At 40.2% G+C, this 18,079-nt stretch overlaps 1 protein-coding gene across 1 annotated transcript in view; it reads right to left on the minus strand.

Annotated features, from left to right (window-relative positions):
• The window catches only part of ttyh3a (tweety family member 3a), a 30,174-nt gene extending 12,696 nt beyond the window's left edge, over positions 1-17,478 (minus strand). The window contains exons 1-9 of the mRNA XM_049561311.1: positions 17,059-17,478; positions 16,396-16,578; positions 13,133-13,302; positions 10,108-10,219; positions 9,730-9,950; positions 8,476-8,571; positions 7,503-7,575; positions 5,450-5,525; positions 293-348 (exon numbers count right to left, since the gene is read on the minus strand). Coding sequence (XP_049417268.1) covers positions 293-348; positions 5,450-5,525; positions 7,503-7,575; positions 8,476-8,571; positions 9,730-9,950; positions 10,108-10,219; positions 13,133-13,302; positions 16,396-16,521 — 930 coding nt within the window. The 5' untranslated portion in view covers positions 16,522-16,578; positions 17,059-17,478. The remainder of the gene's footprint in view (positions 1-292; positions 349-5,449; positions 5,526-7,502; positions 7,576-8,475; positions 8,572-9,729; positions 9,951-10,107; positions 10,220-13,132; positions 13,303-16,395; positions 16,579-17,058) is intronic.
• Positions 17,479-18,079: the final 601 nt, after the last annotated feature.

Here is an 18,079-nt window from a genome sequence, read left to right on the forward strand (position 1 = left end):
GCTGGCAGAATGGGAAGTATTGTACTATTGCATGGAAAAAAAAGAGTCCTTCTTTGGGGCAATGGGAGTGACTCATTGTGCCAGCTTGAATTCTCACCTACCACAAGGTCATACATCATGCAGAGAATATGTCTAAAATGTTGTCACTGCTGAGAATTTCATTTCATAAACATGACATTAATATTGAGCTAGTAAGCTACCAGTCAGAGAGCATATGGGTATTTATCTAAAGGGTAAATGCTTGTATTTAACACGTTAAATACACAAATGTGTAGTAAAATATGCAACAAACCTGCTGGAAGGGGTTTGTTTGTTCCAAATTGCAACTAAGGTAGTGCTGCAGGATATCTGTGGATTAAAAAAGGACAGAACACGTTAGCAGGGCCACATAAATTAGCTGAGGGGTTGCAACTGGAACATCAAAGGTATTCAATTTAATATCACATATGACAGAGAAAAACAGCAAAACCTTACATTTGAGAGGCTAGAACAAATGGATTTCTGACATTTAAAAACAAATCAACTACTGTGCCAAAAAAGTTGCTGATTGATTTTCTGTTTATTCACACTTATTAGCTTGTTATAGATATATCAGTAGGGTTTAACAATTGATCAAAACTCTATGAAATCACAGTGTAGCCAACTGAAATTTTCAAATCGCAAGAGGCACAATATTTGTCAAAGGCAAAATGTGTGTCAAATACCATTTTAAATTAGATGTTGTTGTGTTGCAGAGGCATCCTGACCTACACATTATATTCCACAGACTTGAAAATCACCACACCATACACACCAATATGCCATAATCATCTTAATGTGTTTTTCAATTAAAAAAAAAAAAAAAGAGAATAACGATGTAAAAAATATCATTCCTTTCATGTCGCAATTGCAACAACAGTGTAAATAATCACAATGGCCCATATATAAAGTTATTGGATTCTTTTTAATTCCCAAATATTGATATCGGCCTCAAACTCCAGTTCCAGTCGAGTTAAGTTATAATATGTTGGTAAATTTGGACTAACCAAAAAATAATCGTTTCATGAAGAAAATAATTGGCAGATTGATTGATAATGAAAATATCTGCTGGTTGCGGTGCTATTTGACTATTTAGATCATCTGATATGGGGGGTCCTTAAAGCTTTGTACGACTGTTTTTTGGGACGAGCATGAGCACAGTGCACTAGTGGAGTAAAATACTGCATTCAAAACACCTCATTTTCCGAAGCTCACTGATCAGAGTGGAGGCATGTAATAATGAGTGGCAGAATGCCGTCAAAGGTTGACCAATGCTTGAACACACTAGTTTGTACGTGTTGTCCAAACACGTTTGAAGGAGAGGTGATTTAACTACGTTCCAAACAGCCACAAGCGAAAGTGCAATCAAAAGCCTGTTATCGTGATAACTTGCGCTTTATCACAACTTCAGTCTTATTTTTGTAGTTTTGGCCAGAGAACATAAGCCAACACATGACCAGACAATTTGTACAGTTTAGACAAGACTGAACTCTCAATTCCCTTAGGCTGGGCGATGTGTAGAAATACCTTAATATCGAGCGGAAATATTGTAGAGTTGTAGAGTAGTTTAAGTTTAAGTTTATGTTTATTCACACGTCAACAAAAGGTACAGCTGCACACACATCAGCATCAGAGTATACCAAAGTATGCTCCACGACATGTGAAAAGGGGCACCCCATAGAAGCTACTTAAAGCTTATTGCAACTGTTAACTATTAACTGTGGAATATTTAAACATGGAATACTTTGGGTCACCCCTCCTTCTAAAATATTAATGGTGCTGCACAAATTTGTGAAATGGATATGACCTCTTAACAGCACATCACATGGTGGAGGGTACAAACTGTGTTAAAATTATTTGTTGGCCACATGAAAGCGATGCCAATGCAGTCTATTACAAATAGTTCACAGTCCGTTCTATTATATTTAATCATACCTGCTCATTCTTGTATCAAAATGTAGTTTCGACTCTTGATTTTGGTATCTCTTTTTTCATGCTATATTGTGTTTTCTCTTCCCCACATCACTGCTTTGGGCACTACTAGAGGCCAGTAGTCAGGTAACAGTCGGATGCAGAGACACTGTATTTTGTTTTCCAGCTCTGTCTCGCTGTGTCCCCGCTTGCCTTGTTAGAGCTTGACTGCTTCTGTAACTGTGCTCCCACTGAGCTAATCCTGAGCTATGAGGTGAAATGTTCCAAAAGAATAAAGTTCACATGTGCTGTATAGTATGAATGAATGTGCTTTTTCCCGTGACGCAGCAACACTTTTCCAACAATAGCACCCAAAGCCAATGAGAGACTTAGGTATAACCCTTCTTACTGCACAGAGCCTCCTGCATAACGGCCCAAAGACCGGTTTAATCATCTCTGGAGTTATTGTTAAAATTACAACATGACCGAACTTGCATTCTGCTCACGGTACACCAGGAAGCAAAGCAGACTCTAATTAAACTTTTGGACTTTCACATGCTATTACAACCCACTCTAGCTACTAACTAGAAGCAGTGAGTAGGAGTCGATGAGAAATCCTGAGTGACTCAAAAGCTGCACCAACGTCAACAAATACAAGCTGTGAGAACGCCACCGCCGACTGAGCACATGGTGCGAGTGACGTCCACACTCACTGCTGTGTCAGGAGCTTCTTTCCCACACAGTTGACCAAGCTCAAGAGGAGGATTTCCGGCACAGAGAGGTACATATTAAGCAAGCTTCTGTCATACACACACCCACACACAGAAATATCACGAAGAGCACATTTCCTACAGTCTGACCTTTGGTAATGGATGGAATAAATGACGTTCTTCTATCACTTAATGTCGACTGTGCTGACATACAGAATAAGTTCTTTCTGCCATAATGCACAATGGGCTGAAATAGGACTTAAGTAATGATCAAACAAATATATGTTTCAGGAACCATTACATAAATCTGTTACTTCTTTTGCCACTGTTCCATGTCGCAGAAAATTAGGAATCTGCTCTGCCCATGACTTAGTTATGAAAACCTCAGAATAAAGCTTCAGTTACGACATCATGGACAGCTTGAGTCTCTTTTACAGTCAGATTATTAGTGAGCTGTGGCTTCAGGCTATGGTCACAAGAAAGCTTGCTTACTGGACAGAGAATTGGCAGCACCTTATCCCACCAGGTTCAACATTTTGGCAGGAAGGGAGAGGGAGTCAAAACAAATCTGCCTTCAGTCCTTGGAGCTTCAGTAAAGTTGCTCTCTGAGGATTATCAAGTTTTCCAAGCATGAAAAATTGTTCACTACCAGATGTCAACCAAGATAATCAAGCAAATGCTTAAGAGGGAGACTAACTGTCTCAAAACAAGTTTAGTGAGTGAATAAATACTTGCAGGTTCTGTATGGAACATTAAGAGCATTAATAGAGCAGCAAACCACTACTTGCTATGTGAAAATATAGTGGAGCAATAGCATCCTGAGAAGGGAATGAAGTCGTGCAAGAGGCCAAAATACATGAGACATGGATGCAGCGCAACACATTTGCTGCATGCCTGTGGCAGAGTGTGCCCATTATAATATTTTGGCGACTGGTCTTTTTTTTTTTTTTCTCTATTTGTGGCTCCACAGCGCTCCGACAGGAAAAAACTTCATATAACTGTGTAAAAAAACGAGTACAATTTGTTTTAAAATGATAAAAAATAAATACCTCATTGCATCAGAGGAAAGCAGAAGAGCAACCCTGTTTTTTGTCTGCGAAGACAGAACTGTGTAGCAGGTAAAAAAAAAACAATCCCGCTCCACCTATGTGATGTGCTGCATATGTACCCCATGCATCGTGTCCTTAAATCTGTGTTTGTTTTAACCAAGATGGCATCGTCACACCCCCTTCATTGTCCCCCTGGTTAACACTGTTAGCTCTACCAGCACAGTTGCCATTTTAGTGCTGACTATGGAGTTAGCACCGTTAGCTGACGGCTGCCAGCTCAGCCTCCTCCATGCTGAGAACTGTGTCCAGACAAATTACATGCTCTGAATTCTGAATAGAGCCCTTTAAAATATAGTCATTTTAAGTGCTGACATAGTTATTCAGGTTTACAAATTCTGATTTAAAAGTCCTTGTCTTGGAAAAATGAAAATGCAGCTTATCTTTTTCACTGCTGCTACCATTTGTTAAGAATTTAACAAAGTAAATCACCAGAGAACAGAGAAATAAATTGGCTGCAAGATGACAGGTCACACAGATCAACTCTCACTCTCTCTGTTTGGATTGAAACCATCTGTCTGACATAATTGTGCAATGAGGAGACAGCAGAGGAATGAAAAATAACAATGAGGGTTGTTGAAATGATGCATGTTCAAATAAATATAACAGCGGTCCAGAGGAGGAAAGCAATAAATTCACTGTAATAATAACACACTTTGTTCTCTCCAGAGATTTGTCTGGTGTTATTTTAGTCAGATATGAGCTATAAAGGGAAAACATACAACAACTCTGAGTAAGATGTTCCCTTTTCAAAAAGTAACCTTTATGTAAAGGCGTTATTTATATTCTATATTTGCGATATTACTGTAATAATAATGAGCATAATTGAACTGTCAGAATATAACAAGGATTCTTTCAACAGCTGAACAGTTAACGAGTATTATAGGGCAAAAATAGAACAGAAAACCCCCATCCTGCACAAATCAGCCCTGGGGCAAAATACAGCTCCATAGCTGCAGCATAATACAGTTTAGTGCATAGTTTTCCTCATGGTTCAGTTGAAGTCACACTATTTACAGCTGACGCTCTGACTTCTGCCTTAACTAATAAAAGCTTGGTTTGTGTTCAGCAAGTACCACGTTTTGAAGAAGAGAGCAGACAAATTGTGAAGCTGATGATGGAAGAAAAAAAAGAATATCAAGTGGGCAGGAAGTCTTGGTATTTTAATTTCTAAGCACCATCCTCTCATTTTTATTTCCAAGGACTGAAGACAGATGCAGGAAATATATTGTGTGTCTGATTATTTTCTCCATTGCTCTTATCTCCCTCATACACTCTGCTTCACACACACACCCAAGGCACTATCATTCTTTTCCCTAACACGCAGCCCATCATGGGACAGATTGGGCAATTACTAAAACGAGATGTGTTAGAGAGGCTTCTGTATTGCCTAAAAAGGCAGCTCATTGCCCTCTTGACCCTGTCGCAGATGTGCCAGTAATTTTTAGAGCCTTTTTATGGGCCATGTATGGACGAGACCAAGCCCCGCTCTTTAGAACAATGCCGCCTCACTGCTGCACAATAATCAGAGCATTGAGCCCAGGAAGGGGGAGGGGATTAAACAATTCAGGCTAATGTGTCCTCGACAATTTGAGATGACTAATATTCACCATTTCAGGGACATGTTGGAGCGAATACGCGACCAACTCATAACAACATGGTAATCTCAGCGCCATGTGAGTGAAACCTGTGTGCAATTCCTACCTTGACTGATGACTCCATACTGGTCTGCCACTTTGGTGACATACGTGTCAGGAGCAACACAGAAGTCACTGGAGGTCTAAAAACAAGAAAATAAAGATGTTGACACAAACAAGACACAGTTGTAGTGACACTTTTGCTGCAAACTAACACAACACTAAATGCACTGTCATGCTTGATAGAACATGGGAGTGATTGATTGCAGCTTCAAAATGTGTTTACAATGTGACAGGCTGACTCCATCCCAGCTGAGCTTCCAGCATCAGTTAAGCAGTTTTTGTCCTCCATGAGGCAGCCAAATTAGCTGCTTTGGTCTTCTGTGAACCTTGGCTGGAATGTTATGGCTACAATGCTAATCCCAATTATTTTGCTTGTGATCACAGGTCGCACTACTGCTAATCTAAAGCATTCCTATGATTTTGATGCAACTAATTACAACAATTCGATATTCACATTCAACGTTTGCAAAAATACTTGTTCTTACTATGAATAGCGGTTTCAACAAAAACTGAGGACATTAATAAAAGCTCCCCCCCACTACTTTTAAGGGTATGGACCGAATTACATCAGTACTACAGAGTACCGATTCACGTTATCAATCAGGGCTCAATTTCAGTACATGAGAGCACATCTTTGTGAGACCACTTACGTCTACCTGTGACAGCTACCTCACTAGACTGCTACATTTGTTTGGTACCAACACAGACAACATTGCTGCTGTGGTGCTGCCTGCCAGCCCGATCTTTCTACACTGAATTTGCCTCTGATCATGGCCGTCAATAATATAACATTTAACATTTATATTAACGGAGCCGTGCAAGTCACTGAATTTTCCACATCACAGTCCTACATGTGTTTCACAATAAGAAGCCAAATGAAGGGATTCTGTCCACAGAAACTCTACAGACAGAAACAGTGCTGAGTTTAACATACATATTCCTATGTTTTTGTGTGTGAGATATATTACAGATATAGTCATTAAAATTGAAGGCTGAAAACTTGATGTTGCTGGTGTGATGTCAACATGACTACCAACAGTTAATTTTCATTCTCAATCTTTACTGAGAACTGTGCACTTCACGCGGAAAAAATAGGCGACACGCTGAAACTCTAGATGAGCTGCAGCCAAGCTGTGCAGCTGCTCTAACCTGTTAACATGGGCACTGAAATGAAAAGACAGAGGTTTTGTGATGCACATGTCCTGCTCAGGTAGGCGGTTTGGCTTGGGTGTGACTTGAGGATTGACTATGAGTGCAAGAGAAAGAGATTGAGCAAGATTATATCACCCATCCAACTTGTTCAGAAATTCCATTTTTGGTTTTACAGAGAGTGTTAAGTACCAAAAAATGCGTTTTGAAACCACTAGTAAACATAACTTAAGAATGGACTTATATAATGAAGTAGAAGACTTCTTGCTTCCAGCAGTAAGTGAGGTAATTTCACTTATTTTGTGGAAAAAACACATTTAATGAGTTAGGTCTGATCAGATTTTCACTACATGATTATTGTTGCCAATATTATTGCAATATTTATAGAAGAGTAGAAAAAAGGCAATAACAATTCTGTCAGTCACGTTCATCTTTAACTTTGATTTTTGAATTTTTTGTCTCTAAATAGAGATAGAGAGTCTGTAACAATAACGAATGCACACAAAAAAGCAATTACACTTTGTGGATAGTAAAAAGGCAACCAGATGGCGTTGGGGGAGGGAGACAAAGCAAGATCATAAAGAAACAGAAATGATTTAAGATGTACTGGAGTATTCACACAATATTATCATATTTGTGTTATTAACATGACATCAAGAATTCATTTTTAAATATCCCGGTTATCATCAATACCGGTATATTGTGACACCCCTAATATCAGTATTTATATGTCTTAAAACAAGTCTAGTCCACTTCAACTGTTCAGTTTAAGAAAAATAAAACACGCCTCCTGGGCCAACTTCAACACTCCTTGGCTGAGCACACAAAAATCATGTTATCCAATTATACGTAATGAACTGTGCAGCTCTACCTGGAAAACAGGATCATGCTCTGGTGGAGACACTTACCGCAGAGACGGCCAACTCCAGCCCCAGGGAGACCCAGCTGATTACCAGAGCCACCACTCCAAACAAGCACACCCTGGGGAGAGCAAGAGGAGGTGAGAGGTTTAAGTACCTTTAACCTGTAGCATTACAGCAAAACTATCCATGTGTGCAACAACAATCCATACAGTGCGGAGGGAGATAGGTTAACACTAATTTAGCTGATCCTTTAGTATGTATCAAGCCTTTTGTAACCTTTTGTATGGAAAACACTAATCTCATCTTCAAACACAGTCTTGAAATTGTGCAAGTTTAGTTTGAAATACGGAAAAAACAAAAGGAGAGGGAGCTCAGTAGGTCCATAAACAGATTAACACAACAGATTTAATTAATAATTTAAGTTAAATGCTGCTAAATAATGATGTGCTGGAAACCCTTTGGAACAAGTGTGGAATTAAGGAAAAAAACTGACTATAAGATCTGAATTTAACCATTGTTGAAATTAAAAATACATGGAAACTAATTATAAATGTTGCTCCTACTGTTTATTTGACTTACTTAGAACAAATTAATTGTTTGATTATATATTTGCTTTGTTGCCCTTATCTACCATAAAAGGAAAAACTGTAAAAACACTAAGTAGTCTCATTTTCTTTTGCAGACTTTATTGCATTTACTGAGTTATTTTTAGTGCCTATAAAAGGCAAACAGCCCTTCGCAGCTGCTCTATTGAATATAAAACACGAAGTCTTATTAGTAATCACCCAAATACTGAGAATATCATGGTGATTTGCTAAACGAATTGTGGTTGGGCTGGTATTTTTTAGGGCATAAATTCATCGTGACTAAACTGTAATGACAAGGTGGCCTTGATCACCTGAAGGCTACATGTGCAATAATTGCCGCTCATTCTGTGACAACAGCTTAAATTATTTCCCAGGGCAGAACAATTTTCCCTTAAGTGCCCTTGTGGCCATGATCCCTTGATGAGACTCACCCAATAAGTGTTCCCTTGGAGTTGCGAATGAGGCCAAACAGCACCAGGAGGCAGATGAGGACGTCGAACAGTAGCAGGCCTATGTAGCCCAGCCACCTGTGAGGACAAATGTCATTACCAACAAATGGCCAAGAGCAGCACAGCACACCATCTCATCACAAATAAAGAGCTTCATGTTTAGAGCAAGAACAATAATTTAAACACGTATCTCATCAAAGCAAAATTCTTATTCTGTTACAATTAACTAAACAAATATATTTAAAACAAGCAGGGCTTTCTTTTAAAGTGACAGTCCACCCTCAAAGATATTTATATTTCCTCTTACTTGGAGTGCTATTTATCAGTGTAGATATTTTTGGTGTGAGTTGCCATGTGTTGGACTAATCGACCACGAAGATGTCATCCTTCCCTAAAATATAATGCAACTAAATGGCACTCTGCTGGTGGTGCTCAAAGCACCCAAACACTACATTTGAAAAACTCATCAGCAATGTCTCTTTCTGAAAATCCTAACCTGGTTACTAAAGATAATTCACAGACCTTGTTGCTATTCTAATTATAAAAAATATCAATTGGCCACCAGTATTAACTTAGACGACATGAATGACCTTGCAAACCCTAAATTTGTATTTACAATGTGTATCTAATATAATTTCTGTTTTGAATTCCAGTTGAGACACTGAAAACCATTGTGAGTCATTTGGCCAGGCACTTGCATATTTATAACTTCAGGCATACAGGTAAGCAAACCCAATACAGCCCAGAGGGATTACCACCACTCTTTAATATTTTCTACCAAACTGGAAAACTCAATGCAGGTTTGAGATTCTTGGTAAGTCAGCTGCCTAATGACATGCCGAACAAGCACGTCTCATTCCTTGTTGTCTGTGCTCGCATCTGCTTCCTTCTTCACTTAAGATTTTCATTCAGAAACATATCTAACAGTGCGGCCTCAGCCAAGTAACTTTCAACTTTTCAACAATATATGAACTCAGAGCTGACTGACAGCCAAGTCTTCACAAGCCATTAAATTAGTGAAGGAGTGTGTGTCTGCACTGAAAGTTTAATCAAAGAGATGAGGCACATAAATCATGGTCTGTTGTTGTCTGCGTCCCTCACTGCTGCTGCTGCTGCTGCTGCTGCCACTCCCTACTCTCCGGCATCAGACAGAAGCTGAATATATAATGTGTTGCATTATGCTATATGAAACTCTTTGTCTGAGTGATTGCTTGGACCGCACTATTACAGTCTTACCTGTACCAATCATACAGCTCAATCTTGACGGCCAGCTCTTCCAGGGAGATGTTGGTGTTGTCCCAGAAGGGGATCTCCACCATCTGCCTGACCAGCTCGTCCAGCTGGCCCTGCAGCTTTTGGATGATGGACAGGTAGTCCGCGTGCTGCGCATACTGGGCCTCAAGCTGTTGCAGATTGTTGTCTACCGTCTGGTTCAATGAGGATGTACAGTTATATACCTAGAGCCAGCACAGGGACAAACAAGGTCATGGTGGAGATGAAGTAAAAGGAGATTCACTACACAGCTTTAGTGGTAGGGGGGAAACCAGGGATGCTCATGGCAGAAGGGCGATGAATTATTAAACACGTTGGCATAATTTCTGCCCTTAGTCTCACCAGCTTCTCCACTCCAGTGATTGTGCGGTTAGCATGGCGCAGGGAATACGTCAGCCGGTTCACTCCATCACAAGTCTCGCCGTTCCCATAGAAACCGACAGCAATGCCAGCGCTGAGGGGAGACAAAAGGAAGGGTGGGGAGACAGGGTGGTGAGGAGGAGGGATTAGCTAAAAAAGACACAGAGAGGAGACAGAGAAGAGAGCAAGCGAGGGGGATAGCAAGGCAGGGAGAGAGGCGTGTGAACTCTACATTAACCCTGTCAGTTCAGACCCCAGTCAACAGGCTCCTTTCAGCTCCAGCAGAAAGACTCCATACAGAACCATGGAAACACAGAGGAATGGACCAGCTATGCCCCAAACCCCACACTATGGCTGACAAAGGCTGTACTGAGGCAGGAGATCAGCTCTCATTTGCACAGACAGGCTTCAGGTTGCAGAAACAGTTCTGGCGACTGCATGGGAAACAGTTTCCATAGGTACAGCAACAAAAATAAATAAAATATTCCAACAATTTATTTGTACACAATCTATGATCCACTATCTTGATATATAGCATAGAGTAGAAGCCATTCATAGTGACACAGTGACAAAAAAAACCCTCTCTTTCTTTGCTCTGAGAAGCAATTTGAAGCAAGAACCGGTATCTCTTTATGTGCTGCAGCTGCTGGTCGTTTTGCTGACCCCCATCCTATGCCAGAGCTGATTTTATCAAGTAGGCTGATGATAAGCGAATCACTCAAAGCCAAGTCAGAACAAGTCTAACAGTGTACAGCCAACAGCACTCAGTGAATCAATGGGCTCTCCCCGCTTCCTGGAGGGCTGCTAATCTCTTCCTCTCACACTCTGCAGCGAGAAAAGGTGAACAGGAGCAGTGTCACTGCAAAAAACAAAACTCCCTGCTGTGATGACAAACCTGTGGAAACTCTTTCAATACTAGCGAAAACAAGACTAAAAAATAACTGTAAAAAACAGAAATAAAATAATGATAGTCCCAATATTGTCAACAGTGGTGCAGTTCTTTGTGCAATTATGCCCAGCGAGAACTCCGCCAAGGAACAAAAGCAAAACAAAACAAAGCATAGATATGTATGATCTCTCCGACTCTGTTTTTCCTGCTTTCACTAAAACACACTTTTGCGTGGGGAACAAGCACACACACAGATACAGTGATTGTAATGCAGTTCTTGTACTCATCAGGTCCCCAAGCTCTTTGTGCTACTCTGAATCAACCGTGATGGCTCTCCAGTGGCCCATCAACAGAGGGAGGAAAACAGGAAACAAATGCAGTGTTCAAGAATAAAAAAAGCATGTCCAGATGGTACAGTTCTCACACTATCTGCTGCAAATATCAAATAAAATACAAAAATAACAAAGCATAAAATTGAAGATTGTTTACATAGTACTCCTATTGTCTTTGTGTTTTATGTCTGCTCATATGGAACTGTAATTTCCTTCGGCACTACTGTACAATTTTTGTTTGAAAATTCCTAGCAAGTGTATAACTCACTTGTCATCTGTGCAATTTTGTGGTCATCAGTCTGGGTCTAAGTCTTGCCTCAGATGCCTCAGATGCTTAGTTTACAGTGATTAAGTCCTTTCTGGTTAGAAGTTGTTTTACAGAAATGCGATTTAATTTGATCCTGGGTGTGTCGAATTTCAGGCATTTGCCAGCTATGCAAGCATATTATTCTTTTCTTGACCATTTCATATAGAAATACTGAGGGACTGAGCAAAATTTCAAATGTCTAAATTCCCATATGATATGAATTTTTCATACACCACCATACCAGTGCATAGTTGAAACACTCGCTGCAACTCTTCAACAGGTAGAAATATTCCTTACAGAACTCATCGCGAGGAGCAACCTGGTCGAAGAAAAGTGCATAGTATGTATTGAGAGGGGAGCCTTTTAAATTGCACACCCTTCTAACTAATATTCTCCAACGGGGCAATACACCATAGCACAAAACAATGTGTGACACCTAAACAAGTTGTTGCACCATTAAGCTGGGAGAGCCTCTGTCGCTCTAGGAGGATGACGACCAAATGACTGGAGAGGCACGAGAAGAACTTGTGCCCAAGAGAGAAGCTGTGTTTGCTGTTTGGAAGCTTTTTTGGTTTTAAAAAATCCAACTTGCATGCGCCCGAAAAAGAAGAAAACACTTCAAAGACAACCCAGCGGAGCTTACTGGTAATGTCAGCCTGCAGCTCCACTTTTCTAGACACCATGGTTACCTCCAGAATCAGAGATGACAGAGAAACAACAAAACTAGAAACTTCTCCTGCTGTCCTAAAGACAGCGGTGTGACATGATGTTGCCTTCCCCATGAGTTATATAAACAGCAATCACATAGGTAACTACTGTCTGCAGGCTATGCTAGCAAAGTGAAAGTCAAAATAGCTTTGTGCAGGTGAGGAAACTCAAGCTGTATCCCCTGTGGTACATCTATATAAAGGAGGGAAGAGATACCGTGATTTACTATGAAAAATTACTGTGATATACATTTTTGGTCATACCACTCTGCACTACTTATTCCTATTATTGTAATTACAAAATTGTGTGTTCGTAGAGTTAATGTTGTGTGCTCTGGTGTTTTAAGGATATAGACTGCCTCAGGGTAGTTCGTGCTACTATGTGAATCTGTAGCTTTCCATGGTGACCACATAATTTCCATGCAATCTACATGTTTAGCTAAGATTGGTCAGTAAGTGACTGGTGTCTTTCCTCTTCCTGTATCTTTGTCTGTGTGTGTGTGTGTGTGTGTGTGTGTGTGTGTGGATGCAAAGCAGCTAACATCAAGGACACAACTGGTGAATGCCATTTGCAGACATGATTACTGTGTCTTGCCCGGTCAAACCCAAATAACTCAAAGCATGAGAAAGAGTTCAAATACATACTCTCCAAAAAAATGCATCAATTTGTCTCAGGATATTCTGAATTAACTTTTTTTAGGATTAACTGAAAAATTTCAAAATGTGACTATGCTTGGGGATCTGAAAACAAGGCCTATGTGTTTGGACTCACCTGCAGACGAGTGTTGCAATGATGACACACCAGGCTGTGCAGCAGCAGTCAGCGTTGGGCTGTTCCTCATTTTTGCTCCGCCGGCAGCACAGACAAATGGAATAGATGAGCAGGAACAGAAGGTCCAGGGCCAGACAAGCGAGCGCCACACCTCCCAGTAAGAGGATAGACTGGTGGACAGAGGGATAGGGTTGTGGAAACTTCATTGCTCATACCACTTTCACATCAATAACAGTGGGGGAGATAATGGGCTTCCAAAATGTCCCACAGAGAAACACCACAAAGTAGTCTTGAAGAAGAGCTTAACCTTCAAATACATCACACTCGATTTTTTATTAGTGTGCACCAGAAGCTTGAATGAATATGATACTAAATTAAACTGATAGCAAGTTTTGTTCACAAGATCGTGGCGCATGCACTACAATCACGAGAAAACATCTCTAAAATAAGATGCCTCATCCCTTTCCCTGATTACAAAAGAACAGAAGGTGCTTTCAGTTTTGAAGAAGACCATAAAAGCCTGTTCATCTAAGCACAATAAGTACAGTACCAGTGGTGGACTTGGTCAACAGTAACAACAAAAACAAAGGCCCTCTTTAAAGTGGTATACAAAAAACATTGAGAGAGAAATACTTTATGCAATAACATCAAGACAAAACTGGTAATACCTGCTGTAGATTTACAACTATCAACGCCGCACATTGGCAACATTTCAAAGCTGGCGCTAGAGCAATATACTATCATTGTCTAACCTTTAAGCCAACAGCAGCACTTCCTATGTAGGTCAGACAGAGGGCTTCTGTGTTCACTGTATACTCCTGAGATTTCACTGCTGGGACAGATTTTCATCCTGACACTTTTGTTTTGTAAAAACCCAGGGTTGTTCTGTTTGTTCGGTCTTCTCAACGATGCATCAGAGTGACTGACACGCCCTGGTGCAGTGGTTGTAGACCCGCTTCACAGCAGTGAGTGAACTCAATCTTGGAACGACTGCAGGCTCAAAGCACAGTCTTGACAACACAGCATTTGGTGAGACTTCTCCTTTGAACTAATCCTGTTTAGCAACTGTGATACAAAACAAATGACAGACTGGGTAATAAGACACAAATACCATTGAATGACTTGGCTCCTGTATGTTGCTCTGCACAATTCAACCCAAGGGCTCACTGGGTGCATCCAGGAGTAGAAACTTAAATCTTACAGCACTTTACTTTTGGTGCTTTGCTTCCATTTTATCTGTGCAAGAGGTAAGAGTGACATTACTGACAGATGACAAGTCAAGACTTCCCCTGAAGCCTGAGTGAGAGCATTGCACTGACAATAATTAGCAGCCTGTCATCACACCTCTTATGTTTTGCTCTTGTTGTAATAACAGTGTAAAGGGAGTGATATAATGTCTTCCACCAGCTCTATATGCATGCTGATAAAATATGCATTAAATTTCCACTGAATATCCATATCCTACTAACAGTGTTTTTTACAGTGAACTTCCCAGCTGTACAAAGTGAGCGCCAAACATACAAAGCTGCAGCCATTATCCAGTCAATGAACCCTTCCTATATCCGACCAGAAAAAGGCTCCCAGTGAAACCTCAGAGAGATGGAAAATAACAACAGTGAGGTGGCACAATGACGACCTTTTTCAGCAAATGGACTCTAGTGCTACCTCAGGTAAACAATACAGTCCTCAAAATGCTCATGTTGTCTGAACTAGAACTGAAATCAGAAAGCAAATATCTGACATCCACATAAGTTAGTCGTTAAACAAGGATGTTTATAGTTTTACAGCTTTGATTACTTTCGTTTTAAAACATGAATTTCTGTACAAGCTTCAGCACAACACCGCCACTCACAATGATGCATGTCTGGAACGTCTTCCTGTTTCTCAGGGACCATGATTCACTTCTGCATTTTCTGAATCATACTTCCACAGAAAAAGGGATGCACCATCTTAAGCTTTCCACCCATATCTGGCAATGTTTAACTTGTTGAAAACGACCCCATAATTTTTGTTAATTCCCTCTGCCCTAAGTGGTATGTGAAACCATAATGCTGCATGCTCATAACTCAGTGTCTTTCAAAAACCACAGCACCACAGAAGCTAACGATTTTGAAAAAGGAGCAGTGCAAACAAAGTCCATTAAGCAGTTAGTTAAAGACAATTATTCTTATTTTATGGTAAAATAAATGATGTTGGTACATTTAACTCTTTATCACGCCCATGGCAAAGTAAACAACTCCCCATCTTACAAGACAGCAAATTAAGTTCATTAAACAGTTGAATTGACAGTTTCCACGGAATTTCTTAGGAGGATTTGCAGGATTTGTAGGATTTCTTTGTTGAATGTTAAACCAAAAAGGTCATCTGAAGTTAACGCTGTGCCATCTGACAAAAGCGATGCTATTTTACTACTTCTTTTTAAACAAAATATATGCATAGCCTCGATCCTTTGGGTCAAAGCTAATAGGTGTCTGTGTCAATCACTGTTTTGAGAAACATAACCTGCACACCAACTGAGGCGTGACAGAAACCAATAGCATCTGCATAAATTAGAACACAGTAAGTGCTTAACACCCGTCAAAACTACCACTGCAATCGGAAAACGAAGTACCACTTGACCTAAATTTAGAGATTTTCTTTAATATTAACCATGTGAACAAATGCCATGCTGCTCTCCCCTCCCCCCAGTCTCAGATATTCATTAGGCTGTGCAGCCTACTTATGGACGTATGCTACCAATTGAACCTCTTTAATCTAGACATCCAGAGTAGATGAGGTTAAGATAGGTCAGATAAGGTTTTTTGCAAAGCTACTTCACAGTCCATGTGCCCCTCACATTATACAACAAAATACAGGTTATGATTATATCTTAAGGAAAATAAAATAAGCAGAGTATGGTTGATAAGCTCAACTTAGGTATCTTGGATCATACTATATAATGCCAGCTGGTTGGTGTCTGGAAAAGGTCAAGACATGGAAAGAACAGCTACACACAGATGGTGGCATGGATCAAAGGGTGAAGAGGAGGAACAGGTGCAGACAGGTCATCTGGCACAAAGAAATACTAATAATTGTGACTTGAATTTAAGGCTTTACATTTGGAGAAAGTACTGAACACACTCTTATTATCCTGCTCTTGGAGGCGAATACTAGACTGAAAGTAACACTGAAAGACACATTAATAGGCGTCTGTAGGATGCCTGGGAATCACGACCTCTTGGGTCATGTGAGAGAAGGCAAGGGGTCAGTGAGGTATGTCTTACCTGTTGATATGTCCAGTCCTCTGGCCGGAAGTCACTGCTTGTCTGCTCGAACATGAAGTTGAAATGGGGAAGTCTGTGTAGAAGGTTCACCCACCATGGTGGAGAGTAGCTAACCACTGCTGCCATAGCGAGGAAATGTCAATGAGATCCACTCACCAAACAGGCAAGCAAGGATGCTTGAAACTGTAAACACAGAGGGGGAATCCACTTCATAAAGTCTGTCTGTATCCGGCATGAAAGACAAAAACAGTAGTGCTTTTCTAACATTAGAAATAAAGTTAGTAAGCTAGCTCACATTAGATATCGTTTAAATGTTATGTTAACTGTGTCAATCAAAAATATTTATCTATCTCATCCAATACACAATTTAAAAGCTGCACACAATGTATTAAGATAATTAGTATTACAAGCACGACCAGACAGCACTTCCCTAACTTGACAAACACTGATGTAGCCAGCTAGCTTACTAACATTAACTAGTAGCTAACATTAGCTTAAGGTTAACCCCGGGCGACCTGATGCTAGTTAGCTTGTTAACATGCCACTTAAGTCAATTGTTGTGTCGCCAGCGGCTATCCTCTTGTTGTGTAAGTTGAAAACTCCACAGTGTCGTGGTCCATTTAAATTTCGTCAAAAAGCAGTGGTTTTAAAAGCTAGTATTACCCGCAATATAGCTAGCGTTAACTCAGCTAACGTTAGCCGGTTTAGCTGCTGGTTAGTTCAGTCCGATGAGACTCGAGCACGGAGGCGAATAACAACAAGAAGTCTCTTTTGTTCCACTTGACATTCTGCTCTGCGGTTAGTTACATCCTGTTTTGTTTAGTTGGTTAATCCCTCGGTTCCTCTCTTGCAGTCTTATTCCACCGAAACAGCTCTGAGAAGCGCCTCCGGATAAATCATCCATCCAGTTATTAGCGGAGTGCGGGGAGACTGGGGCCAACGCGGCGACTGTTCACGACATTCACCCAGCTGGCAGTCTACCCGGCCCGGCCCGCACACAGCCCACCTCACCGGCATCAAAATGACCCAGTAGCGCCACCCGGAGGCGACACAGTGTTGGTGGTCAATACGAGCAGAAAGCAGGGATTTCTGGGATTTAACCTCATATGTGTTCAAAACATGCAGCTGTGGCAACAAAATGAAATGGAAGAAATAGAAGTCATGTACTTGTTTTCAAATATGCAAATGCCAGTGGTGGAAGAAGTAGACTGCAACTCAGATCTTTGCATAAATAGAAATATCGATACCACAGTGCCTAAAAAATAATCTGGTGCAAGTTTTGTATTCAAAATTTTTTTTTTTTTTTTTTTTTTTTTTTTTACAAAAGTTTAAGTACAAAAATACCAGAGTCTATTCCATAACCTTGCACATGGCAATATATTACAATACAGCATATTTTTACATTGTGTATTCTAAAGATGTTAAATAAATATTTATCCTATACTTACAGAGTATGCTAAGGTTTATTATTTTTTGATATATAGTTTCTCTCTGGTGTGGTATGTATATTTTTGTGTTTTACTGCTTTTAATTTTTATGTGCTGCTGTAACAAAAGAATTTCCCAGTCTGGGATCAATAAAGTGCATCTATCTATCTATCTATCTATCTATCTATCTATCTATCTATCTATCTATCTATCTATCTATCTATCTATCTATCTACAGCATGGTTCATTTCAGAATA

Source organism: Epinephelus fuscoguttatus, linkage group LG19, assembly GCF_011397635.1.
Source record: "Epinephelus fuscoguttatus linkage group LG19, E.fuscoguttatus.final_Chr_v1".
In the NCBI taxonomy this organism is placed as follows: Eukaryota; Metazoa; Chordata; class Actinopteri; order Perciformes; family Serranidae; genus Epinephelus; species Epinephelus fuscoguttatus.